General features: G+C 47.3%; 2 protein-coding genes across 4 annotated transcripts; one reads left to right on the top strand and one right to left on the bottom strand.

The window, feature by feature from the left end:
• The first annotated feature begins 57 nt into the window (after positions 1–57).
• kdm5c (lysine (K)-specific demethylase 5C) lies at positions 58–14104 on the top strand. Of its 2 annotated transcripts, XM_029156946.3 has the most exons (29): positions 58–386; positions 1973–2120; positions 2329–2406; positions 2499–2621; positions 2730–2900; positions 3044–3178; positions 4657–4713; positions 6552–6675; positions 6850–7127; positions 7337–7495; positions 7591–7710; positions 7797–7955; positions 8180–8361; positions 8490–8652; positions 8729–8848; positions 8936–9130; positions 9277–9458; positions 9562–9686; positions 9785–9932; positions 10023–10113; positions 10193–10575; positions 10692–10830; positions 10933–11112; positions 11243–11371; positions 11460–12218; positions 12334–12376; positions 12469–12668; positions 12868–13056; positions 13155–14104. In XM_029156946.3, the coding sequence occupies exons 2-29, from the start codon at positions 1977–1979 to the stop codon at positions 13161–13163; spliced, it is 4785 nt and encodes a 1594-aa protein (XP_029012779.1). In that variant the 5' UTR covers positions 58–386; positions 1973–1976; the 3' UTR covers positions 13164–14104. The 2 variants fall into 2 exon arrangements, with proteins under 2 accessions (XP_029012779.1, XP_029012780.1); XM_029156947.3 differs by lacking the exon at positions 4657–4713.
• Positions 14105–14160: 56 nt separating this feature from the next.
• LOC114859071 (PDZ domain-containing protein 4-like) lies at positions 14161–27529 on the bottom strand. Of its 2 annotated transcripts, XM_029156951.3 has the most exons (8): positions 25210–27529; positions 19995–20048; positions 19384–19694; positions 19216–19303; positions 19039–19137; positions 18904–18966; positions 18566–18667; positions 14161–17226 (listed from the first exon to the last, which is right to left on the bottom strand). In XM_029156951.3, exons 1-8 carry the CDS (start codon positions 25267–25269, stop codon positions 15262–15264), a joined length of 2742 nt encoding a protein of 913 aa, XP_029012784.1. In that variant the 5' UTR covers positions 25270–27529; the 3' UTR covers positions 14161–15261. The 2 variants fall into 2 exon arrangements, with proteins under 2 accessions (XP_029012784.1, XP_029012785.1); XM_029156952.3 differs by lacking the exon at positions 19995–20048 and having other exon boundaries at positions 25210–27527.
• Positions 27530–27839: the final 310 nt, after the last annotated feature.

The raw sequence follows: 27839 nt of genomic DNA, 5'->3' as shown, positions 1-27839 counted from the left end.
ACAGACGTGGTGGAAGGATTTCTGGGTTGTGCTTTGGTCCTCATAAAAAAAGTAAGATGGCGTCTCGTCTAGAAAGATAGGATGGCCTGAAGAGGGTGATAATATTGGTCGAAAAAATGATTGAAAACGACTCAAGTGGTGAACAGTGAAACCCTCGCCTATTGCAAACGAACCTCCGTCGTCCATGTTTGGGACCGTTGTGTTTAAAAGAACGGAGTTTATGGGAATCTGAGAGTAATAAACGGGCAACTCTGCTAGCTGCGGTAGCTAGCCAACTGGACCGAGCACAGCTGGCCAACGTTAGCTACCCACCAGTCATCACAACAACAGAGGAAGGAGAGCGCTCACCTGCCCTATCAGACCCCGGGACAGCCAAGTGTCTACGGGTTAGTCACGGAAATATTAGAGAAAGAAAAACGTTAGGGTAGCGGGGATGACATATAGCTTCATGTAGTGTATGTTGCTTACACAAATATGTATATGGTTAACGTTATCTAGCTGTTTCTTGGCGTTATTTGAATTACCGTATGTTGGTTAGCTTATCTGCGCTTTGCTACGTTGGCTTGGTTTTCCTAACCATCTACTTATTGCTAGCCAGATAACGCTAGCTAGTAACCTAAACCGTGGGAGGCGATGGGACTTGGATGTAGAAGTCGAGGCCTTGATGCTAATGTTAGCTGTAAACGGCGTTATCGCTTGATAACTGATGGCTTCTGTGACAATGGTGACAAATACGCTGGTCAATTTCTCGATGAAACAGAAATCCATGTGATATAGCCAAGCAGACACGAATAACTAAAGCGATAATTCATTTTTTACTTTTGTTACAAAGCAGATGTTGGGGGGTAACGCTAGTTTTATCGACACTTCTTCCAAGTTTATTGGCTAGCAGCTAAGAGCTACTGATAGTTTGGTCATTTTAACAAGATAAAATCCGACATCGACCGTATAATTAGTTAATGGAATATGTTCTGCCGACTGGCTTTGTATTTGTTGTCCTTTGTCTCATAAAACGTACTGTATAGCGGTTAATAATGTAGCCCAGCCCACTCAGATTGATGATGCCTCTGTGGCCTTCCATACCTTAGGGTTCATGGCCTTCACGCTATTGTTTGTCCGAAGGCCCATTGAGAATCGGTTAAGGAGATGAGATGCATGTCACTGATGTCTCACTATCAAAGTGTTTAATGTAATATTAAAAATATAGGACATGTCCCAGGACAAAGCAGAATACTCCTATGTGATTTACACATGGGTTACATAAACTGGTGTCCATTTGTCAGCTGTATGCAGAATTGTTACAATCACCTTTGTATTTAAATAATTTCATTGTACGGTTCTGCCTCTGATCACGATGAACTGTCAGTTATCAAATAGGCCTTGTTGATTCTCTAGAGCATGGTGTCTGTTTTGTTGTGTCCGTTGGGGGAGGGGACCACTGTGGACAAAAAACCCATCCTGGGATTTCCCATATCTCTTTGCTTATTACGTCTTGAATGTCATGATTATCTATGATACATATATATACATTTATATATAAATCATCTACAATATTCAGCCTGAGCTGACAACATAACAAATTTAAGAGTAAACAATGCATTAGTAAAATTGTGTACTTTTGATTTGTTATTAACTTTTGTATTTGTAGTATCAGATTGTTGGCACAATGTAGCATAAGAAGCATTTATTAAATTCTGTGTTATCTAAATATTGTTATTCAACACAAACATTATTTATCACCACTGAACATATAGTTCCTTAGTTTTTGAGACCACTCTGACCTTTCTTTGAATATCTGGATTTCATTAAGTTGTATCGAATATGTTTTTTGGGGGGTGTATTACATTAAGCATTTAAAGTTTTGTCTACAGAGTTTAAAATGTCTTTTTAAAAAACAAATTAATTACTCTCATAAACAAGTTTGGAAGGATTCATGAACTTTTTTTTGCGTTGTCTAACTTCCTGTTGTCAGGGCAATGGAAGGGGAAGAATTTGTACCTCCTCCGGAGTGTCCAGTGTTTGAACCAACATGGGAGGAGTTTCAGGATCCTCTGGGTTACATCGCCAAGATACGTCCAATTGCAGAGAAATCTGGAATCTGCAAAATTCGGCCCCCATCAGTAAATATTTCTTTATGCATATTTTAGTATCGTATTATATTCACGTTCAAATGTGTATTGGGGAGATAACAAAGTTCACACTCTCAATTAAATGTTTAATTTGATGTTGTCATTGAGCTTCTTTTAAAAATGGGTGGGCGTCCAGAGATTCAAGACAATTTGATACTTGTAGGACCTTTGGTTTAATAATATGTCTTTGCTGTCACAGGACTGGCAACCACCGTTTTCAGTCGAACTGGATCACTTTCACTTTACGCCCCGCATCCAAAGGCTTAATGAGTTAGAGGTACTTTTTTTTTCATTCACAGTACAAAAGAATTAAGTTGTCACTGTAACTGCACATACTAATTTTTGTAAATTGACATTATCTCCTTTTAGGCGGAGACCAGAGTGAAGCTTAACTATTTGGATCGTATTGCCAGGTTTTGGGAGATTCAGGGATCATCCCTAAAAATCCCACATATCGAAAGACGTATTCTTGATCTTTTTAGCCTGTCAAAGGTGAGTATGACCTAAGGTGAATTTACCCACAACATGTAAAAGTATGCCACTTACACTAAACTTACTAGGTTTTTCATTTTGCTAAAATCAACATAAAAATATTTGCAGATTGTGACAGATGAAGGCGGTTTTGAGATGGTTTGCAAGGAGCGACGCTGGGCTCGTGTAGCCCAGAGGCTTGGCTACCCTCCAGGCAAGAACATCGGTTCTCTGCTTCGCTCGCACTATGAGAGGATCGTCTACCCATTTGAAGTGTTCCATTCTGGTGCCAGTCTGCCGGTCAGTCCATACTACTGTCTATTAAAAAAAACAATTAAAATTGAGTTAAACGGTGCAGGTGTCATTACATGACATCCTCTTTGACCTAAGTTGGTCATCTGTGGCATTTTGTTTGACGTCTCCCTCTTTTTTGTAACTTTTAGCATTACAAGCCAAAGCACTATGATGGTGAAGAGGTGGATAAGGAGTACAAGCCCCATTCAATCCCCCTGCGACAGTCTGTGCAGCCATCTAAAATGAGCAGTTATGGACGCAGAGCAAACCGCTGTCAGCCTGATGTGAGTCAGAGTATCTCTCCTTACATAGCATTGAGTAAAGTTCAATTTTCTGAAAAACACTTGAATTACATTTTGAAGTCACATATCTAGTGATTAAACAGGTGAACACACAAAGATAACTGGTAAACAAGCCTTACCTATCTGCGACTACTACGGTTTCCCTCATGGCCCAAACCACCATTTGTTGTCATAATATTGTATTGTTTCATCCTAACATACATTAAAGCTGAACTGTGTCATGTGCAAACTACTGTTTTATGTTGAAGAAAAAATGCAATTTCATGTAAAATATCAAGCAACTTTAGAATCAGTGCACATGCAGATGTATACTTGTCGTTTTGTGACGTGGACTGAGCTTCAGATATGGAAGGGAGTTTTTGGTAACATTTGTTATCGAAGTTAGTATCAGTTAGTAGTTTACCTAGTACATGCTGATCAGCTAAATTAAGCAGCAGTGGTTTCAATATAAATGGTCTACGTAGGTGTTGATGGATGATGGTCTTCTAGAGTGTTCCATGCTGTAGTGTTTGTAACCATTTCCTGTGCTTATTCATGCACCGTTTTGCATGAGCTGCAGTGTTGTGGCTGACACACAAGGGCATCCTGGCTTGCTTGCTGTCCATCTTGCCATGCTGCTGTGCTTAATTCTGCTGGTTTTGCCTTCTGCTCCACAGCTTTTGTTCTTCTCATTGTTCGCTTCAAATTCCTCCATTTCCTAAGTGAACATACTGTTTATTTCACAAGTTGCATATATTTGCACAATTTGAACCTTTTTATTTTATTAGTATGCTTCACAGTGTCTGGACCAGCCTACATTCTAATATATCATGCTTGTTACATACAAATGAATGAACCTTTATTTTCTACCTTAACCCTTCCTCTAATGTTGAAGAACTAGTCATCATACTTGTAGTATGTAGGAATACGTTAAAATTTCCTGCATTACCATAACTTTGTATTAGGAGGATTTTATTTAAACTTACCAAAGTACCCAACATATTCTTTTTGGGGATGTTGCCACTTGAAGGACAAACTTACTTTGTTCATGTAACAAACCTCCTAGCATAAACACCAAATTCACATACGTAGACTTTTTTCAGTCACGTTTTTGTTCTCTGAAAAGTCTGACATATGGATTTCCATGTTGGTGCTACTGAGTCACTCATCAGCTGATGCTTTAAATTATTCAGCTTGAATCAAACTATTGTTATTTAAATGGCAACATATTGGTCTGTTAGACTATACTGTAGACTGATTGGATTGTTTCATATTAGCATATATGAGATGTTATCAATGTGATCTAGGACCTAATATGTCCCACGGTGAATGAAACTTATTTATGTGTCCTAATTTATCCCAGACATAAGATTTTCCTACAACTTGAGGCTGTGTTCTCTCCAGGCTCTCTCCCCTCCTCTCTCATCTCCCTTTTCCCTCTTGTCTCAGTTTATTGTCGCTGTTATTGTCTCCCCTTGCAGGGTCCAGAGGATCTGGCCCCCCATCCTCTCACCACTGGCTCTGAACTCATCTCTGCGGTACTGCCTCTCACCTACTGCCCCCGCTCTCTTCCCGCCACTTTCCCTAGATTATCTCGCCCTTCTTAAAGTTGTCTAGATGTTTGTGTGTGTGCGTGTATTTATTAATTTTTTTTAACTAATCACTGAAACATGTTCATTAACATTTGCCCATAACCCAGACGTGTTGCCGTTGCCAAGCCATTAGAGTCACAAAACCTTTGCCATTAAAGCCCTTTGTGACATCAGAATCCCAGATTACTCTGCCATCTAAACCAGCAACAAACAGTGAAGAAGATTTTTCTGGTTTTAACTGTGTTGTGTCTTGGCTTTGTAAATATTTGCACATTTAAACCCCAGTGAGTTAATTTTTTTCGGAACTCACAGATTGCTGAGATCATTCTAAAGAGATTGTCTCCTCCAAACTGCCAAACTTGTTTAGGTGGTTGTTTGGCTTATGCCTGCTCTCTCTTTTCATGCTGTATTCCTGTGGTTGTACTTGGCTTGGGATGCTTTGTTGCTGGGCTGGCTGTGTGTCGTTGCACTTTTCTGCTTTGCTGTCTATTCACTGCAGCTGCCAATCGTGAGGCTGCATGCATTCTTCTTTGGGTGCACCTGTGCGTGACAGTAGTAGGTTTTATCCTATAAGGTTTCACTTGGAGATCATTGGTTTGTTTATGGTGTGTAAAACGTGATCAGCCACTTTCCGTATTTCCGTTTTGATCACATAATTGTTGTTGGCCCTCTATATTTTCTCATTTGAGATAAATAGTTTGTGACCAGTAATTCCTACCGGTCTGCTTTGTTCTATTGCGCTTTCGACCTCCATAAAGTTGAAGTATCCTCTTGGTCAAAGTTTTGAATTACATATGTTCATTGCTTTTGTTTTGTGCTAGAAATGTAAATAATATCACATGCATGCACAAGCTTTCCATGGGAAATGCAGGGTTGTGTGTGTGTATACAGTGTACATATATGTACACATACATACACACGTGTTTCTGGTTTCTTGAAAACCCAAAGTGGAAAAAATGTGTGTAAGATGCCAATATTAACTGACACACTCGAATTAGGAGATAACTTCATGCAAGTCTGACATTCAGCCTCATCTAAATGTTTTGTTAGGTCCAGCAGTTTGGTTGATGGGTTTAATAATTATGTTATCTGATAATGCAGAGCATCTTATGAAATAGGTTCAGCACTTAAGACCAAGTGCAAGATTTGACAGTAATCGAGACTCACCGAGCAACACAAATGCAGGAATGTGACCTCTTCACTCCCCTGTGGTCAGACCTCCTGTCCCCATCTTCATACATTAATCCTAAACTTGAACAACCTGTTTTTCAAATTTGAAAGTAAGGCTTTATTTTCATATGCTTTAATGCTGAGACTTACTTGTCAAGCATATTCTTTAAATTACATGTCTAAAATAAGATTTCCATGTGTAAATATTTTCAAACAATTTTATAATTTATGATAAATTGCCTTAATTAGGTGAAAATGTATTTTGGTTTATTTTTATTATTTAATTTTTATAAAACTATTTTAATCTCATTTAAACACTAACTCTGATTTGATAAAAAACTGAAATCGGTAGTAAATTACACTGAACCCTAATTGTATGGTTGCAGCTGCTGGTTGTGTGTTATGGTGGTGGGTCTTAACCTTTTAACCTTTCACTGAAAGTAGGCTAACTTTTCCTGACTTTCTAACCCAGCACAGCCCCCTTCTTGTGATGCACTGCTATGCTGTCATGTTTGAACTGTTCTGCATTTGGCCAGAACCTTGCTTTGCTGTGTGACTTGGAGAGTAGTTTTGTGTTGTTGTCCTTTTCATAATAACTGTATTTTTATTTACAGCCTGAACCTACAGAGGAGGACATAGAGAAGAACCCTGAGCTAAAGAAGCTACAGATTTATGGTGCTGGGCCGAAAATGATGGGACTTGGACTGGTGGCAAGGGACAAAGGCATTAGGAAGAAAGGTAGCTACCATGATGATTTTATGTAATACAACTAGAATGTAAAGTAGGGAATGTCTTTTATTAATGGTAGCCATTGGAAAATGTTTGAAAACTGTTCTGCCATCTTAGAGCCCTTTACCTTAAATATTCTACTATCTGTGATAACTAAATTCTTAATTCTCTCTCTCTCTTTAGATGAGTTGCCTCAGACTGTTACTGTCAAAGAGGATGTGACTGCTGCTCCTAGTGATACATCGGTCAAATCTGAGCCACTGGAGTCCCCAGAGAAGCCGAGTGAAGGAAGCACATCTATTCCCAAACTCCCTCCCCTGAGCATCACCACCAAGACGGAAGTGAAGAAAGAAGAAACTGAGGATTATGAGTATGGCAAAGAAAATGAGGAAGACGAAGATGATGGACCTTCGTCCAAAATGACCATGAGGCTTAGACGCAACATCAACAATCCACAATGTGTAAGTAAACTAAAACATGCTTCTGTCAAAGATGAACACAGCATTTCAAAGTAAACTTGAGTTCACTGAGCAGTAAACATAGTCGGTGACCCCTAGCGACCTTCTCTGTAGAAACCTTAAATCTGATAAAGCAGGTTGGGATTTGCCGACACACTGAGATTGTGGCAAAGCCCTGGAACCAATTTTTCCAATACTGACTTTTTTTAAAGGAGGACTCATTCGTGTGTCGAATGTGTGGTCGGGGAGATGATGATGAGAAGCTCCTGCTTTGTGACGGCTGTGAGGATAACTACCACACCTACTGTCTACTTCCCCCTCTTGCTGATCCACCAAAAGCCAACTGGCGATGCCCCAAATGTGTGGCTGAGGTAAATATAAATGAACACACACATTTGTTGTTTAAAACTCATGACACGTTGTATTTCTCATAACCAACAACACTGGTTTGTTTGTTTCCTTTTAGGAGTGCAAGAGGCCGACGGAAGCGTTTGGCTTTGAGCAAGCTACACGAGAGTACACCCTGCAGAGTTTTGGGGAAATGGCTGATTCCTTTAAAGCAGATTACTTTAATATGCCTGTCCACGTAAGTGCAGCCTCACCAAACATCGCATAATTGTCATAGAGCGTGGGTCTGCCTGTTGGCTAAATATGTGGTTTTTTTTGTTGTAGATGGTTCCTACAGAGCTTGTGGAGAGAGAGTTTTGGAGATTAGTCAGTAGTATTGAGGAAGACGTGACTGTTGAGTACGGAGCGGATATACACTCCAAAGAGTTCGGCAGTGGTTTCCCTATGAACAATGGCAAGAGGAAGCTTACAAAGGAAGAGGAGGTGTGTTTTTTTTGGTTGTGCAGCTTGTTTTCGTGCTTATGTTACGTAATCGTGGATGTGAGGTTTTTTTTCTTTAACAGATTTATTGAAAGTTAATAACTGTGACAAAACATAACTCCAGCTCTGGCTGTTAATAGTGATTAGTACAATAGAATGTGGTGTATATTGTGGGCAGGGCTGTTGATTTTATCGTAGTTAGGCTCTTTCTTTTTTTCCCTCTTTAGGAATATGCCCGCTGTGGCTGGAACTTGAATGTGATGCCTGTCCTTGAGCAGTCACTCCTGTGCCATATTAATGGAGACATCTCTGGGATGAAGGTGCCATGGCTTTACGTGGGCATGGTGTTTTCAACTTTCTGCTGGCACATTGAAGATCACTGGAGCTACTCTATCAACTACCTACACTGGTACAGGATTGCTAGTTTTTTTAGCTTTTTTCTGTTTGTTGTAAACAAAGGTTATAATGTGATGATGTTGTATGTCTGTGTTGAGTTAAAGAGTTCAACCTCTACTCTGGTCTTTCTGTCATCTGCAGGGGTGAGCCCAAGACTTGGTACGGGGTTCCGTCTGTGGCAGCTGAGCGACTTGAGGAGGTGATGAACAAGCTAACGCCAGAACTGTTTGAGTTTCAGCCTGACCTCCTTCACCAGCTGGTCACCATCATGAACCCCAATATTCTGATGGCCCATGGTGTACCGGTGAGTTTCACGTCGATGCACTTCAAAAGTATGGCTTCTTAAAAATGTTTCTTACCACTGTATTTCTGGTTGGCAGGTTGTACGCACCAACCAGTGTGCTGGGGAGTTTGTCATCACCTTCCCCAGAGCCTACCACAGTGGCTTCAATCAGGGGTATAACTTTGCTGAAGCTGTCAATTTCTGCACTGCAGACTGGGTATGTTTGTTTACATGGTCTGTTTAGAATCGTTGTTCTTTCTTGACAAGACATGATCTGGATCACTCTCTCTTTTCCACCCCTTAGCTGCCTGCTGGCCGTTCCTGTATAGAGCACTACCGTCGTCTCAGAAGATATTGTGTATTCTCCCACGAGGAGCTCACCTGCAAAATGGCTGCTAGCCCAGAGAAACTAGATCTTAACCTGGCTGCAGCTACACATCGGGAAATGTTCATCATTGTTCAGGAAGAGCGGAAGCTGCGGAAGAGTCTAATGGAAAGGGTGAGAAACATATAGACAAAGATATAGACACTAATTTTCTGTGATTAAAAAAATAGTTTTGATATTGGTAAGATGTATTTAACTTGCATTAATAATAATAGAATATGGGAATAGTGTTTGTTACAATTGTTTTGCTGTAATTTCAGGGTATTACTGAAGCAGAGCGTGAAGCGTTTGAGCTGTTACCCGATGACGAGAGACAGTGCGATAAATGTAAGACCACGTGCTTCCTTTCGGCTTTGGCCTGCTCGAACTGTCCTGAGCGTCTGGTGTGTCTCTATCACACTCAGGATCTGTGCAACTGCCCCACTGAAAAACTCTACCTCAGGTATTCATCGCTTCATCTTGCATTTAATGAGATATCTAATATAAAGCACTGTTGTTTTTTGTCTAAATGAATCACAGTAACTTTGTTATCATTTACTTTGTAGGTATCGATACACCCTGGATGAGCTTTTAGCCATGTTACACCGATTAAAGGTTCGATCTGAGTCTTTTGACTCCTGGGCCAACAGGGTAAAAGAAGCACTGGAACAAGAGGAGGGCAACAAGATAGGTAGGAAGGCAGCTCAGACAAATGGTTTAAAAGGTTGACTTTTCATTGAAAGAATAATTAAAGTTACATCACAAGATTAAATGTTTGTTAAATGGCAGGCATTGAAGACCTGGAGATGCTGAAGATGGAAGCAGCAGATAAAAGGTTCCCTGACAATGAACTTCTCCGGAAACTCAACACCGTTCTTAAGGATATAGAGCGCTGCCAAAAAACAAGTATTGAACTCCTCAGTGATTCAAAGACACGGTACGATGCAATACAAATGTAGAGATTGCACTTTCTGTCCATTTGTATTCTCTGCAGTCACTTGTTACACCTTGCTGTTTCTGTTTTTAGTGAAAACAGGTTAACCTGGGCAGAGCTTAAATCATTGGTAGAATTGATGCAAAACCTGCCCTGTGTGATGAATCAGTTGGAAGAAGTGCAGGTGAAAGCTTGTCACAAATTAGTGTATTTTTTTGTCAGAGAGATGTTTTTCTAACCCCCTGTATCCTCTGAATATGAAGGCGGTTCTGCAGACAGTGGAGGACTTCCAGAGCCGGGCTCAAGTACTGGTCAATGACAAGGACTGGAGGAGGGGTTCTCCACCGTCTGAGCAGCTGCAGATGTTGTTGGATGAAGGAGCTGAGCTGCCGGTTGTCGTGCCAGAATGCGCTTTACTCCAGGGCCTGAAGGAGCAGGGCCACTGGCTGGCAGACGTGAGGCGCACCTTGGCCACAGAAGAAGGGGAAAGGCAGGAGATGACACTGGAAGTATTGCGGAATCTCATGGAAGCAGGTTGCAATATACCCCAGAGTGTGTCGGTGGAGACTGCAATGGCAGAGCTTCAGGAGCTGCTCACAATTGCAGAACGTTGGGAGGAGAAAGCACAGATCTGCTTGGAGCAAAGGCAAGATAAACAAGTTGCACCATATATGTTTCTCTACATCTGACCTGCTGCAGGCGCTCTCATTTACAACCAGGCAATCCTGTTCTTACATCAGTTTCTGGTTTTCGGTCTTCCAGGCAAAAACATCCTCTTTCAACCCTGGAGGCAATAGTGAATGAAGCCCAGCTAATCCCGGTAAAGCTTCCAAACATCCTGGCTCTGCAGAGCTGTCTTACACGAGCGCGGGCCTGGGTAACAGATTTGGAGGAAATTCAGGTAAAAAAAAAGTTCTGGTGATTGCTCCTATTGTGTTAGTTTTATGTACTTCATGAGTTGGTTTGTGCTTTTATATTAAGTTTTCCCTCTTTTGTTTTTTAGAATGGGGAGCATTACCCATGTCTGGATGATCTCGAGGGTCTGGTGGCAATTGGAAGGGACTTGCCAGTCTTCATGGAGGAGCTGAGGCAGCTGGAACTGCAAGTTGCCAGTGCCCATTCCTGGAGGGACAAAGCTAGCAAGACCTTCCTGAAGAAGAGCAGTCAGCACAGTCTGCTAGAGGTGGGACTCTCAGAGCAAGGCCACAGCACATACTTGTCTGTGCAGTTAAATTCCTACAGCATTCCACTCTAAAAGTTGTTTGTACAGTCACTGCTATGGGAGTGTGTATTTACTTCTTGTTTGCCTGTAGGTGTTATGCCCTTGTGTAAAAAGAAGAGAGAGGCTGGATGAGCTTCAGCCATTAGAGGAGCCATTAGAAGATTCTGATACCAACACTCTGGGCCTCTCTGCTCAGGACCTGAGGGACCCTGCAGCTATTGTGAGTTTACTCTGCCTGCCTTTGCGTTTGATGTTTAATGCCAGGCTAAAATTTGTTAACATGAGCCTGATTCGTGTGTTTTCATAAGGTGATGGCATTCAAAGAAGGGGAGCACCAGGAGAAGGAGGCACTACTGAGATTACAGAAGTCAAACATGTGTAAATCTGGACTCAAGTCTGAAAGTTACAAGGGGGATAGGGAGAATGGGAAGTGGGACGATGCAATGGAGACGGACACATCCAGCCACTCAGAGAACTCTGTGCAAGAGAATGGTAACAGTAACCACACACCCCTCACGCCTCCTCCGTCGGTGTGTGTTTGCAGCAGGCTGACCCGTACTCCTCAACTCCGCTGCCACCTGTGTAAGGACTGGTTTCACGGTGGCTGCGTTCCTTTCCCCTCCCTCCTGCCATCATCCGGACCGCCAGTTAACCCCCTCTGCTGGTGGGACTGGGACTCGCGCTTTTTGTGTCCGCAATGCCAGCGGTCACGGCGCCCGCGTCTGGAGACCATCCTTGCGTTACTCGTAGCCTTGCAGCGGCTGCCAGTGCGTCTGCCTGAGGGAGAGGCGCTGCAGTGTCTCACAGAGAGGGCCATCACCTGGCAGGGCCGAGCCAAGAAGGCCCTCGAGACACCAGAGCTGCAACAGGCACTCGAGAAGCTGCAAGAACTTAAAGAGACACTGCATCATAAATTAGAGAAACAGGAAGATAAAGAAAAGAGGACAGATGGGACCTCTGTGATCGTTCTGTCCGACTCTGAGGGAGGGGAAGGAGAAGATGGAGTCATTGACCTTACAGAGGAAAAGTCACAGAAGAAGAACCCCCAGGAAAGCAATGACACTCAGGTTAACACTCCTTCTTTGTTTAAATGTTAAATCAGAGCTGGAGTAATAACGTGTAACATTTTGTCACTTACTATTAGACTGAGTTTGCTTTGACACCACTTTTCTTTGACCGCAGGCTGTATGTGAGAACGGTGTTAGCAAGAGGTCCAGTGTTACAGGTAAGACACTGATCAACAAATAACGACCAAGGATGACTTCATACATTGTGTCACACATACACTGGACTGCGTTTTGTCTGTTTCATTTTCAGATGTAGGGTCCCTGCTGCCGCTGCTGCCGCTGCTAAAAGGCCAGGTAGTGGAGCTGTCCCCGGTCACTCGGGCCCAGCTGGAGGAGCTGCAGCTGGAAGGAGATCTGCTGGAGGTGTCCTTGGACCAGACCTACACCATCCAGCGACTCCTCGAAGCGTCATCAGTTCCACCAAGAGAAATGCTGCACACACTCATTCAGGTCAGGACAGGATTTTCTTTGTTTATTATTTAATTTTGGATCAGTGATAGAAATTCAGTGTCTTACAGGATCACATTGTAGGTGATGGTTAGAGTTTTCATGAGAGCTAATTTATTTATGATTCTGGTTGTTATAAATGCTATAGTGGGACATTTGGATCATGGACATTTTCTGAAGTCTGTTCACCGTTCTTGTCCAGATTGCCCTTGAAGAGCAGAGGCGAACCAGCCGCGGACGAGCCAAGGATTCCAAACGGAAGAGAAAAGGCCACCGAGGTGAAAATGTGGAGGTGGCAGGAGAACAGTCGTCGTCTGCCTCGGAGTCAAAGAAAACCTGTCCTCTCAAACACAGCCCCTCCCCTCACCTAGCTCTGCAGATTCATCCAGAGGTGAATGCAGATTTATAATGTTCTTTTTGTGTTTTTCTGTAATAGTTTCAATCCTTGAATTGATCACAAAAATCTGTTTTCCTGTTTCATTTTGACAGATTTTGTGATATAGTTGATGTCGGATCCCTGTTAACAAGGATTAGTCGGAGGAGTTTGAAAGACAGAGCGTTCTGTGCCAGAAGACCATGTTACGTTATAGAAAGATGCAGGACATCCACCTGTACCGTTCTCCTCCCAGTCACACATTCAGACACTAATGGAGCAGTGACTCTTCTTCTACACTCCTTAAGTGAGACGTATCTCGACTCACGTTTTCTTTTTTCTTACAAAACTTTGTTCTCCACTTCCCCTGGACCCATTCTCCCTGTGAACATATTCAGACTGTGTTGGGCCGATGTTGGACTTACTGTAATAGCAGTGTCTTTGGTCTAGAGTCGTCTCTAAGGTCAGTCAGTATGCTATATACTCCCAACTGTATTAAATGCCTGTTTTAGCACCGGCAGTTGCAGTTTTACTTCTTGAGCCTGTTGCGCTCCTTAATGTTGGATAAGCTATATTAGACAGTTCTGTATGGGCATGACTCCTGAGGTACAGCAGGTGGTTGTGTCAGCTGATCTTAGATAACAGCACCGTGGTTAAAGTTGTATCTTTTTTAGTTGTACTGAATCTTGTGTTATATGCCGTTTAGAGGGGACGTGCGTTTGAGTTCGGGAAGTGTTAAAACAGGCATTAATGTTTTGGTGCTACTTTCCCAAATGGATATCTGTACCTCTTGGCTTTATCTTTCTCCTTATGCTTTGTTTTTAAGCTCTGAACCTCTTGACTTTTTCCCTTGTTCTATATCTCTATCTCCAAATTAAGGTAACTTCACTTTGACTCACTTTTGTCACAGATATTTTTGTTCTGAGTTCAAATTATTATTGTTATTATTACTGATATATTACAGACACACAGTTGTCGTGAGTTTGTGTATAAACTTTTCATTTTAATGTTGCCTTCGTTTCTTTTCACTCTTGTTAGAAAATAAAGGTTAGAATTGTTTAGGATACGATGGCTCTTGGTTTCACGTCTTTTGTTACACTGAAGTTCGGACACGTAGCTTCATAGGTTTCATAATCAGCATTTATTTAGAAAAGCTCACACTGTAAAATGGCAGACACTGGACATCACAATACAGAACAAACAAGTACACAATGGTGTTTTATCGAAAAACACACCTACGGCTACAGTACGTAAAAAGCGTTTAGTCTGTCGGTACTTGGGTATAAAGGTTTCAGCCTCAATATCAAACATGCATGTAAGCTAAATGAAGAGTCAGCTTACTGACATTCCAGATGCTCGCTGAATAACGAGGCCTAAAAAGTTGAAGCAAAAACAAATTGGAAAAAAAATTCTTCATAGCTGAGAATGATCTTCATTTTCTAAAAAGAGCCTTGTTCACAGTCAACATTTAAATAAATCATATTGCATACTAATCACAAGTTATTGGCCTGGACCAAGCAGGAGACGTTAAAATAGGAAAGAGGGAAAAAACGTGAGTTTTCGTTTTTTGAAACAATTTTTCTGTGCTTCCTTAAACTGAGTCCATCAGTTGCTCTGTGCACCAGTGTTTATTCACTTACATCATAGTAAAATTGTGCTTCACACATTATGTAAAAGCCACCGTGTTCCGACAGTGATGTTGCTCGGACTCATTTGGACCCGACGCTGCAGGAATAAAAAAGATGCCCTTCCTGCACAAGCTGGCAGCAACGTGTGCTTCAAACCAAAAGGTACTTACAAACGTTCTGTGGCACAGAATGGGATTTTCCTCCCAGCATTTCACAGCTGTGTCCGTTTTTACGTCTTTAAAAACTGTATTAGGTTGGTGCAAATATTAAAACTCAGCTGTGCCTTTTTGTGGAGTCTTTTCACTGCCACGAACACAAGTTGTGCAGAAAATCTGACCGTTCATGGTCAATTCACCCGGACCGAGCAGAAAAGATGATCGTGATTAAAACAGAAACGTGCTGAACGTGCAGCTTTGTCTTTTCGTTGAGCTAATGTGTGGCTGTGGTTGGACCCCGGCCTGCAGCTGGAGCCGCTGTGCTCCTTCATTAACCATCATGACATTCAGGAAGTTGCCGCATCCCTGCAGACGTTTTGTGCCTCTGAAGCAGCTTGTGTTGATCTTTAAGGTCCAGGTCAAAGACTTTGGCTCCCAGCTCACACTGTGGTGACGGACAGCAGGGGGTTATAGACCTTTTTGCCGTCGGCGGACCTGGTTCCATGCGCCAGCAGCTCCTGTATGGTGATCCAGTTGTCGAGGATCCTGCGGCTGCGCTTCTTCGTGCTCCTGCGGTGGCACAGCTCCAGGATGGACGTGGGCTCCTGCTGCTGCGCGGCCCCCTGCTGCGCCGCGCCGCCGCCCCCCTGCTCCCTGTCCCGCTCCCTCAGGCAGTCGAGGCGGCTCTGCATCATGAACTCCCGGCGGCGCCGCTGCTCGCGGGCCCTCAGCAGCTGCTGCTTGCGCTCCTCCTTGCTCCAGTAGCGGCCCATCTTCATCTCGCTCACGGCGTCGTCGTCCGTCGTGGTGCCGCTGCGCTCCTCCCGGATCTTCATGGCGCGCGCCTTCAGCAGGCGGTCCCTCACGGGGCGCTTGGCCACGTAGCGCGAGCCGTCGCTGCGGATCTTCACCTTCCACTCCATGCGGGGGGAGGGGGGCAGCAGGGGATGGGGATGGGGAGGGGGTCCGGCGCCTGGGGCCTGGGGAGCGTCTTTGCACGTGCTCCCTAGGCTCATTGGGCTGGCGTCGCCTGCGTTCTCCACGCCGCCCTCTAGGGGGCGCTCTGTGAGGCCTCCGAGCCGCTCGCAGGCGGACGGGGACCTCAGCTGCATGCAGCTCAGGTAGCGCTGCGGCGGCTGGGCGTCGGCGTGGCGCCGGGACAGGTACGGGCTGTTCTCAGCGCTGCGGCCGCCGCTGGGCCTGGGGTTCCGCCTCACCCCTCCATCGGACCCTCTCCTGACCTTACACCCGGGGCTGGGTCCCCTGGCCTCGGCTCCTCTCCTGTGAGTGTGAGGGGAGTAGGGTTGGTTCAGGTTCCCGTCGCCTCCTCCGGCCCGGGCTCCTCGCTCCTTCTGCCTCGTGAGCGTGGGGACCTGCGGACCTGACGATGCAAGGGCCTCTCCTCGCTCCAGGCCCCGCGTGGAGGCTGAAGGCTCATTTATCAGCGGGGTGCTCCTGCAGCTCTCCCCTCCGGTGTTGTAGGCGCTGGTGCTGTCCTTATCCGAGCGCTCCCTCTCTGGAAGCTCGTTGATGTCCGACAGGGCGTGGTGGCAGGACTCCTCGCTGCCCAGCGGGCCGCTCACGTCCAGGCGAGCCGCCCCCGCCCCGCCCTTCTCCTCCAGCGGCCAGGCCTTCAGGCAGCGCTCCCTCAGCTGCTGCATCTTCTGCGCCCTGAGGATGTTGCGACACTTGAACTCCAGGTGGCGCAGTTCCTCCTCCAGCAGGGCCATCTCGTGCTGCGTCAGGCTCTCGTTCCTGTTCACGTCCAGGGAGACGCCCCCTTCCTCCTGGGCCAGGCCCTGCTCGTCCAGGACCAGCACAGAGTCACTGTTCCTCTCGTAGTAGCACTTGATTTCTAGCAGCTCTTTGTATCTCTCGCACTCTTCCTCAGTCAGCCCGGGCATCATCATCCTCACCGGATCTCCCATGTAGGCCCGCTCCAGTCGCTCCACCGGCTCCACCCCTCCACCGTTGACACAGTCCAGCCCCAGGAGGGAGTCTGCACTGAACTGGAAGTCATGGGAGTGCAGCAACGGCGGCGTGTCCCCCCGACTGCACCAGAACTTGCGCATGCTGCCCGGCGTGTTGGTGGCGTTTGTGTTGGAGGCACTGGTGTGGTCGTCTCCCAGCAGGTCGTGCTCCGACGACTCCTCGTACCTGGTGCTTTCGTCCGTGCGGCCCACTCCGCTGTCCAGCTCCTGGCTGTTGCTCAGCACCGTCTGGAGCAGATCGGGCGAGTCCCCGTTCACGCAGCGCCCGTGGCACGGCGGCCGTGCGTCGGCGGCGCCGCCCGGCCCAGCGCCCAGGATGAAGGTGTTGCTCCTCAGCCTGGGGCCGCTGGACACGTGGACGGCGTTGTCCAGCGGCTCCACGTCCAGCTCGTCTTGGTCCAGCTGGTTGTCATTCTGGCAGACCAGGGTCAAAGGTCATGATGAAGAAACACACAAATAGACCTTTAGCATGAAGTACTGCATATGTAATTCTAAAATGAAAAAGCAATGCCTCCATATTTGTAAAGAGCAGTACCCACTTCCGCCACTAGATGGCGACAGAGCAACGTGAGCTCGTATTAGTTTCAATTAAATAAAACACTTTAAAGGTAAAACATCAGCTGTAGCGTAACGTGTGTCTAAAGAGATTAGTCATATCGTCTCAGGCGTTCAGAGTAATCCAGTCCAATCCTACTGGTACTTCAGAGACTGCAGTTTACTTTGCAGTTTTGAGTGACACCACTAGAAGCTGATCAAATACTGCAAAGACTCGTGCCAGAAGCAGTAAACAACTCCCTCCTCGCAGCACGCTTCATGTCGGCTAATTGCTTTGATTTAAACGAGATCTCTGTGCAGATTGTGAGACGACGTATTGATTATCTTCATCTTCATTCCTATTCTCTGACAGCCTCCCTCACTCCTGCCTTCCTCCCACAAGGCAGCCAATCAAGCCTTAATCTCTCCGTGTGCATTTCCCTATGATGATCCGCCGTCCTCCCCTCTCTCTCTCTCTCTCTCTCTCTCTCTCTCTCTCTCTCTCTCTCTCTCTCTCTCTCTCTCTCTCTCTCTCTCTCACTTGAATCCTAATGTGGGACCGAGCCGTAGCAATATAAATCTTGTCAGCCTTTCACAAGTGCTCAGCTCTCCAAATACAAGGACATGCTTAAACTGAGGACAGGTTGTGTGTGTGTGTGTGTGTGTGTGTGTGTGTGTGTGTGTGTGTGTGTGTACAGGCTCTGACCATGTTAATAAGCACCTTTAAAATCTGCCCTCTAGAGCAGAAGGTTTTTACACCCACTTTTCACTGCGTCTCTCTCCATCCACAGATCGTCGGCCTGTGTTAGTCGTCGTGTTTATTAGTGGTTTGCTTTACATGTGTTACGGCCGTGCTTTATATCTGCTCTCATATCTGCTGGAAGCGTGACCTTGAGGGAAACAAAGCAATGCCACGTTAGCTCTGTGGGTCCGGGCGCCGTTCGTCTCTGCCTCCCTCCTCACTATCTGTGTTCTCATCGGGTTTTTGCGCCTCTTTGCGTTTTCATCCCGACGCAGAGACCTCAGCTCTTTCTCTCTCCACTCCCCAGCTCCTCCCTCTGTTGACTTTGTTCCTTTCCAGTTTGCCGACTAAATATTAAACTACTGCCCAACGTGAAGCTATTTCTCGCGATATAAATAGGGAGATAATGAGAGGAAAACGCATTTGTAGGTCAGTGTTCAGCAGGTTCCCTGTGGACTGCGTTTCCAATTTCCTCACCTCTATTTCGGGTCGTGCGAGGAGCAGGGAGACGTTGGTGCTGTCCTCTCTGGTGAGAATAGCGACTGCTTCCTCTCTGTCCTGGATGTCCACTCCGTTTATCTGATGGAGAAGGAAATAGACCGAAGCTGAACTCTATCATATAATGTACCCTTGTATCAGGAAATGATTTTCTGGAGCTGGGCACTCAAAAAAACCCTCTTTAGATGAATATCATGGGTAATGATCTTCTCCACTTGACTTCACCTGTGTCGCCCTAATACACTTTCATGTATTACTTAACTGGAACTAAAAGGTAGCTGTTATATTAGCTGCTATATTGTTAAGGCAACTTCTACCTTTAATATTCTGTCTCCTTTGCGGATGCGGCCGTCCACTGCAGCGATGCTGTTCGGATTCACCTGGAGAAAACAGGGTTTGTTCACAAGTGAAAGAAATAGGCAGGCAGTGTGATTTCATCCCACTGTCGGCACCTCTCCGACGTAGATCCCCAGGTCCTCCTCGTCGTCGGTTCTGTAGCACACCGTGAGCCCGAGCTTGTCCTGCTGCCGAGACTTGTACAACTCCACCTCCTGGTGCGGGAGGAGAAAAGTCAGAGGGCGTCACGCCGAGAACAGCGGGGCATCGGCCGGGGGCGCGCAGACGCTCACCTCATATTCCAGCTCATCCTGCCGGTCCACTTCATGCTGGCTGATGTCGAAGTAGTCAGTGGGGTCGTAATAAACAGGCTCCACAAAGCTGAGAATGCGGAGCAGAACATTTCAGTAATAGGGGAGATAGACACGTGTAGAGCAGGGAAAGCTATTTCATCCACTCACAGTTCATTGAATAGATACGGCTCCAGTAGCGGTGGGAGAGGAGGGGACGGCGGCGGGTCGGGTGGGGGCGGAGCTCTGCAGGGATGCTGGCTGATCCTGCCCAGGGTCAGCATGTGCTGGAAGCTGATGTCCGTCTGGGTGCAGCTGTCCACACAGTCGGCCACGCCCATGGTCACGGGCCCCAGCCCCCCGGGAGCGCCCGGGGGGCCCGCGCGCCTGCGAGCCCCCCGTCTCAGTATGTTGGACAGCAGGGGGTCCCGCATGTCCAGGGTGGGGTCCCCAGAGAGGCGGGACAGCTCCTTCCCGTTCACCTGGAGAGAGAGAGGGAGAGTCAGGAAAGAGCGAACGACATCTACGACTGAGACCACGAAGATGGAGGTTTGGAAAATCAGGGTAAAACAATGGCAAGATAAAAGGAGAGATGATGACGTGACGAATGAAACAGCACACAGATGCGGTTAGTTCTCTATGTTACTCTATGGCCAGACAGCTAGAAGGAGAAGTGAGTGAGGTCATGTTAGTCAACAGGAAACTAACTACAGACAGGTCGGTGTCTGACAGGCTTCTACAGCACATCACGGTGGACAGAGCACAAAGATGGATACTGAGACCTGCAATCGACCGTCAGCATCAAAGGAGCACAGCATGTTGCTAATGCGGCCCTTCTGTGGAGGGAGAGAGAGAGAGAGAGAGAGAGAGAGAGAGAGAGAGCAGCAACGAGGTGAGCCACTGGAAAAGAGGAGGTCGCCTTCAAACACGTCTATCCAACTGGTTCCAAAAGTTGGAAATAATATATTTTGTTTGGTTTCTTTGGATTAGAGGGAGCTTGAAGTGGAAATAATTGTAATTTGTGCTGTTACAATGGCTAAATGGCTACAACTATAGAGCACAGACGACTGCATGGTTAATTAATTGATTTTTTTAACTGTGCACATGTAGTCCATTTACACAGCCCTGGAATACAGAGGAGAGGCAGTAAGATCGCTTTCTCACACCCACTGGTGGTTCAGATACTAACGAGGTAATAACACGAGAACTAATGGAACTGATTTCATGGCAACGAAACACCTGAATCAAGCAAAAACATTCATTCTGCGTTTACTGTCAGGGCATGTACACACACACACACACACACACACACACACACACACACACACACACACACACACACACACACACACACACACACACACACAAATTAATAGTTAGTTTCATCACACCCACTGTTTGAATTGAATAGAATATAAGTGATTTAAACTTCCAACCAAACTCAAACTGTGGATTCTTCACCCAGCATCTCTCATCATGATGATGATGCAGCCAGTTACTGAGCCAGACAGCCTTTGTGGAGTCTCATTCATGTTGCATACAGTGACTGACCTTGGATGTCTGAGCTGCTCTCTCTCTCTCTCTCTCTCTCTCTCTCTCTTACTTCTCTTGTCCTCTTCCAGTAATTGCATGTCAAATCAATGTTCCCTGTGCAGCCAAGCACAAAAACTTTCTTGCCACACTCGGCCCCCGCCCCCTCTTCCTGATTTGGTTTTCTCTCTGGTGGCTCCTACGCCGCCGCCGCTCTTTTGTGTTTCAATCCCGTCCTCTTCTCCCGTCCCCTGTGTAAACGTTGCAATAACCACGCTTGGCTTATCGCAACAAGGAACTTTATTAACAGTTCTGCTAACGCACAGGTACTTCTGACCTAACGTACACAGCCGACGTACGTATATGACTGGAGCCCGATCCCTCCGCTGCATTAACTAGTCCCTCCCGTACGCCTTGCATTGCACCCTCCCTCTCGCCCGTTCTCTCTCTTTTCCAGTGCTGCCTCAGCAGTTCCGTGTGCACTGTCCCTTCCCCGAAGCCCAACACTTGCATTCCTCTGTCCATCCACTTGCGTGATTGTCTTTCCTCACACTAATGTTCCTTCATAAATCTTGCTGTCTGCCGCCTAATGAGCTTCTTCAGCTGAAAGGAAATAACGCGGCGTCTTCCTGCAAGGCCTGTTTGTGTCGAAACGACGCACGCCGCATATTTCAGATTTCACCTCCTGCTCTTTGTCTCTGAACAAGAGGCGGCACGCGCTGTTCCGCGTCCAGCGTCAGCGAGAGGCTGTTAGGAAGCAGCTCGGTGGTCGTGAGTGACAGGTTGGAACACTGACAGAGGAGAGAGGGGGTTTCTCATTCATTATCGATGAGAGGTGCTGAGATTGCTTTGAAGATGACTTCATGCAGGGTAATGGTTGTTTTGTACAGGGCAGCTCTTCAGCCCAGTCTTGATGTAGAATTCATTACGCCCCTACACTGTGCTGGTCTCCATTATCTCTGGGTTAGTAGGTCATTACACACAGCTGATCTTCATAAGCCAGACAAGCAATGCAAATAATGAAACCGGGGGTACACGCCCATCCACACACTCCCTCTGTGCTGCATATTTGCAGTAAAAATGGAATTGAAAATTCCAACAACGATGGCGAAGCCTCCGACTTCGCAGCAGGGGATGGGCGGCGGGGACGGCAGCAGTGGCTGTGGAGCTGAGGGGCGTGGATGGGGATGATGTGGGGAGAGATGAAAGAGACTCGGAAAGTTCAAAGTATAGTAAGAGAGAGACACAGAGGGAGCGGGGAGGAGGCGAGGGCAGGGAAATGTGGAAAACGAGCTCTCAAGGAACTGCCGGGTGAATGTAAACAGCGACGGAGCCCGGAAACACTATGTAAACAAACATACAATGGAAGCTCACAGGGAATCACTAAGTGGCTGATGCATAATTAGTTTTTATCTGAAAGCCCTTTAAAGAGTAAATGAGTGGCTTTACAACAGGCTGGGAGGAGAGGAGGAGAGGAGAAAAGGGGGAGGTGACTGTAAACCCACATCCTCAGTGAGGTTCAGATGGATGACCTTCATCTTTTCCTCCCATCATCAGAGACCGTGTTATCCTGAGCTTGGATCGGACTTTCCCAGTGTTGATGCAGAAGCTGCTGCATGACTGATACCTGTGCTCCTCAGCATATTGAATTCCCCGTTCTCCTTAATTGATTTCTCCCACCTCCCAGGCTTCGAAGGCCGGGGACGACCGGCCTCATCAGAAAATCAATTAATCTGGAGACAGAGTTACTGCAGCTTTGACTCCTGTTGTTTGATATCAGGAGACTGATTTAAATGGACGAGCACGGAGCTGCAGTCCTACAATCAGCTGATAACAGTCAGGAGATATTGATTCCAAAGGCAGCTCAGATATTCTTTAAAATGATGGAGATGAAGCTTCAAGCCTCATATACATATAAATGATTCATCAGCACATCCATAATTAAATTGCATTCACCCATTCAGCTAGAGTTGTTTCCGTGGCGATGGAACAACAGCGTGTCTGAATGATGGCGTGTGAAACGTTACGCACACTTGAATCCGCAGCACTTCACCGATGCTCAGAGCGAAGCAGCGGGTTGTCAGAGTCTGGACAACCTCACAATAATCCCCCCCCCCCCCCCCCCCCCCCCCCGTTCTGTCACTCCTGCTGCTCAGTGAGAGGTGGGACTCCGTTTGCCCTCCATCAGCAGCTTTTGGTCGTGTCAGCGTGTCAGTCTCGTGTCAGGGAGGTCTGGAGGCAGGAACACACACACCAGGCTGCAAGACCACTCCTCATATGAAGATGCTGACAAGCCAAAACGTAGCCAGCCTCCAATTAACCAGGTTTAATTGCTTAATTTATCATGTTTCGATTTTTTAATTTAACCGAAACGGAATTAGGAGATCATGTGACAGAAACTAACATTTAGTGCTCACGTCTTCCCAGGTAAAACCAGGCCATTGGGCCACATTGATTCTCTCTCGTGACCATCAGCATATTCCTTCATGTCACTGTTAATAAAAGCACATTAGATTTGTTTAATCACCACCGTTGCCATAGAAACAGCCTCCTGCTCTTCAGCCAGAGCGAAGGAGAAGGGAGCGGCTGAGGGGCTCAGGGGGCCAGAGGTTTACAATGTGCGTGTGTACGTGTCCGTGGGCAATAAATGATATTAAAAACATACGTAATACACAACATCTGCCTCAAAATGGTTGATGATTTGCATACGAGTAAAGGGCTGAGTCGGTAATTTACTATTTTTTACCCCCAGCTATAGGAGGGAGGACACGGCGGGCGCTCGCCACTGGCTGCGTCCGCGCGCCGAGCGGGAGTGTGCAGCGCGTGCGAAGCAGCGAGCCCATGTTTAATGCATGAGTTCGATTCCTTGGGCGAAAGGAGCCGGCGTCGGGATACGCTCGTTGCAGTGTGGCCTTCTTTGCCGTCGCCGTGAGCAGTTTGATGGTGCGCTTGTTGCTCAGACAGACGCCGTCGCTCGCTCGGCTGCATTTAATTTGGAAGAGTCATTTTACAGGTTGGTTAAGAGAAATGGCTCGAAGCTGCGAGTCGGCTGAAAAAGGAGAGTACGACGCGTGGAAATGAGCAGTTTATGATTAGATCCTTGGATTAATCAACTCTCTGTGATCACATCCAGTGGTCTTTATATATTTCTTAACGCACCTATTTGATTCTGCCTCTGGTTGAGTCCTCCCTCTGTGATCGTTCCCCGCCGCCCCTCTGTTTCTGGCCTCTCACCACTACTACAAGCAGGCCTGCATTAAACATGACAGCTCCGCTGGATGCTCCGCGTCGTCACACATGCTTCCACCTGTCTGCTCCTCGTCTGACAGACAAGCTCCCGGGACTCAACCTTTGGCTACGGCCGACCCCACGTGCGCCGCGACCGTGGCGTTATTAGATTTCGTCAGGTCGACCCGCGCAAGGTCAGCGTCATCGCCGCCGACGCCCCGTGGGATCGGGTCGCGGATCACGGCCTTTTGATCTCGTCCCAGACGACGCGCGGCTCCTCGCTGCTCGTTTTCTTCGGCTCCACCTGGGGACTTGCGGAGCCGCTCAGGCCTCTCTGTTCACCCCCACTGCTCCACGAAGCGCTCAAATCAATTACTTCTCACGTCTGATGGCAAACAGCAGAAAAAAAAAGCCGCGACGACTGGGCTTCCCCTCCCTCTGCGCGCGACCCCCTCCTCAGCTCATTACTGCACATCTCTCTGGACCCGTGTTTTTCTCTCCCTTGGCATTGCCTCTGGCACCAGCTGCAGCCCGGTTAACTTGGCCAGAGCCCCACTCCAGCATGCAACAGAGGCCCAGCTGAGGCTTCTGGCGGCCACAGACTGCACCCACGCCCACTGAGTGCTGAGGATGGTTGGCGCTTACTAAGCACGGGACTTGTTTCGGTCACCGCACGTATCATTGAGTCGCTGAGCAGGAGCTTCCTCGGGCGCCGAACGGCCAGATGAGCCTGCTCACATGCAGTCTGTGGTCCCAGTTGGCAGGTGGTGCTGAGGCAGTAACCGTGGCAACCCCCGTCTCCCTTAGCACTTTAGCCCGGCTTTAACAACCCATCCATCCTGCTGCCTTTGTGGCTCTGCACCACGGCACTTTCTCCAGGGCCACACATCGCATAACCCTTAATAACCACCAAGTGTCATTAACGCCTCTATGAATGTGAATGGAAGAGGAACTAGTCTATTCATTCAAAAGTAAGAATGAATAAATTCCTTAAGAAATATATTGATGGCATCAGAACAAACAGCTGTAGCTCATGTTTGTTTCTATTTGTGGAGCGAAAGCAGCTTCCACCTTAAAGTCATTGGGGCTAAATGAGTTGTGTCATACAGTTTTGTTTGCAGTGAAGGTTTGACATTGATTGTTCTCACTCATCAACGAAGGCCCAAATTACGATGGAGCGACCACAAGGATGTTAATGAATGGAAACACCTTAGACAGAGCAAGAGAGACGCTGCTCACCTGGAACATCACCCTGTACTGCTCCTCGGGCTTTTGGACCACACACATGTTGCACCCCATTGTGACTTTTGACACAGGGCCCCACTCCACCACCCGGTGTCAGGTCCGACTAGTTCTCTGTGCAGCAGAACCCTCTCTCTCTGGGTCTTTGTCTGTGGCAGTGGGGGAGCCCCACCCTCATTCGCAGCCTTGTGGTGCGATACAGCCTCCTCCTCCTCCTCCTCACAGTAGATGAAGGCACAGTTCAACTGGCTGTGTCACGTTTCCTCTTCTTATTGTTCACACTTTCAAGTCTTATAGTCCAGAGTTTGTCCACCGTCACTGTGCTGTAATGTTGTGCTCTTGTTTAGGCTGTTGCTTCCAACAAGCCGCCGCTCCTTGCGTTCGGATGATAATGAACACGCGTAGTGCGCTTGTTTTACCCCGCAGTGTTTTGCTCTTTGAAAGCGACGGGATGAAGCAGGTTTACTCAGAACTCTCGCTGAACCAAACACACACACACACACACACACACACACACACACACACATACACACACGCACACACGCAGTTCTCCGACTCGCAGACAAACCTCCAGACAGCGCGCTTTCAGCAGCGCTCTTTCAAGTCAGGCGCCAACAACGCAGCTATCAAACAACGCCTCAGTCCCGCTCCTCCGCCTTCCTTTCCCACCTGCTACGGGCTGCTTCCCAGGAACGCCGGAGGATTTCCAGAACTTCTACTTAAAAGTCGCCTCCTCTGGCCCCCCGCCTCAGGACGGCCTTCCCTGATTCAACGCTGCTGACGCCCACCGTGAGACGTGGGACGAGCCGCCGGCCGCTCCACCGTCGCCCATGGTCCCCGAGCCCTCGCTGAGCTACCATGAGCCGCGTTCTACACGGATCATGGTCACACCGGCACCTTCAGCCGCGAGCATCACTGCACGCACAACCTGCCGGACCTCCGGGAGCCGTCAGCAGAACGGCCGGCAGACGGGTCGATTCATTTTACGGCCTCTCCAAATGTGACAGCTCCTGTAAACACCATGTTCCCAAAGAGCAACTTACATGAACTGATACCGGAGTCTGCACGCGTGTTTTCTGGTGTATAACGTGTCACTGCGAGTTCTAGAACACGGGCTCCGAGTGCTTAAACACACACAGCTGCTCCAAGACACAGAATATTGGCTTATAATTAAATTAGTCTCCTCTTGAGCAGAGATCAGACAAGATGCTCTCCTGACCAGAAGAGAAATCAATATCAAACCAGTGCACGGATTAACTGGGACCTGCGCTTTCTGTGCAACTGGCCAAATATTCACTGAAGGTTTTAATTATCCTTCGGCTTTTGTAAACACCCTCCCTCTCTTAATTAGCCGGCTGCACCCCTCAAGGATAACCTGAATTAAAAGGCGGACAGGATCTCAGTGTAACACGTCCCTCCGCTCCTCCTGCCTGCGTTTCTGCCGCCTGACTCTCATTATGCCGGTTAAACCTCTCTCTTTAATCCTGCAGCCAGCAGCAGTGAGCAAGGTCGCGCGCGGCTCGACCGGCGACAAGGTGTTACAGCCGCTAATCCTCATCCGAGAGGCAGCGTGATCCCAAACTCTGGCTCCGACCGCCAGCCGCACGCGCGTGGACTCAGGGCAACTTGGTGAGAGACCTGTCAGGCTAGATTCCCCTACTCCCACGCCCGTCGCCTGTCCATCACCAGTGTCCGTCCTGCTCCATCCCTGAAGTGCAGTGTCTTGTATTTGCAGGAAAGTGCTCTGTGTACCGGGGATGTGATCTGTCCTCACGTGGAGTGAATGCGCCTGTAAAAGTTAGTCCAGCCTCAGTCTTAAGAACAGCAGTGATGAAGTCCACGTCCGTCCACCGCTCTGCTTGGAATATCCACAGGAAACGCAAACGTGTGTTTGAGAATAAAAACAAGAACCCCGGTGAGTGTTCCAGGTGGTTTGGAGTTGAGCACAGTGCAGGCTCCTGTCAGTAATAAATCCTCATCAGCATCCTCACAAGACGGGAGAGATCACTCACAGCTGATTGGAGGAGACTTCGTGGCTTCCTTCCCCTGGTCGCGACGGTGAATGCACTCCCCCACTGCAGCGGGGGGGTGGGGGTGGGGGGGACACAAAAGACGGCTGCTCCCCAGCAGTGAGGGAGCGTGCTGATCTATACACTGCACTACTACAGCTGAATCTTCTGGGCGATGTAGAAGCTCCCTCTCTCTCTCGCCCTCTCTCTCTCTCTCTCTCTCTCTCCTCTCTCTCGCTCTCTCTCTCTGATGCTGGATTTTCTCCACCCTTTTTCTCCTCTTTTTTTTCCAGGGCTGGGCTCCACTTCTCTTTTCTAGCCCCCTGTAATTTTGACTCCGTACCTGATTTACTACCCTCTCCCTCCTCCTTGCTCTCTGCTGTCTCCTGCCTCTCTTTGCTTTTCTGCAGGCACTGGAGAGCTCCCGCGCCCTGTTTGAGGAGGACAGGAGGCGATAACCAGCTCAGCTACATAAAGGTGAATGAAATATCAAGCCATTCAAGCACTACACTATCAGAACGCACAGACAAGGAGGGAATGGGGCCATTAATATTATGGCATTTAACCAATTACTGGCCACCTCGACCTGTTATGACAAAGACAAGGACTGCAGCTTCT

This window comes from Betta splendens, chromosome 7 (genome assembly GCF_900634795.4).
Source record: "Betta splendens chromosome 7, fBetSpl5.4, whole genome shotgun sequence".
Taxonomy (NCBI): domain Eukaryota; kingdom Metazoa; phylum Chordata; class Actinopteri; order Anabantiformes; family Osphronemidae; genus Betta; species Betta splendens.
The sequence above is the reverse complement of the archived record's forward strand: the minus strand, read 5'-3'. Positions and strand labels throughout refer to the sequence as shown.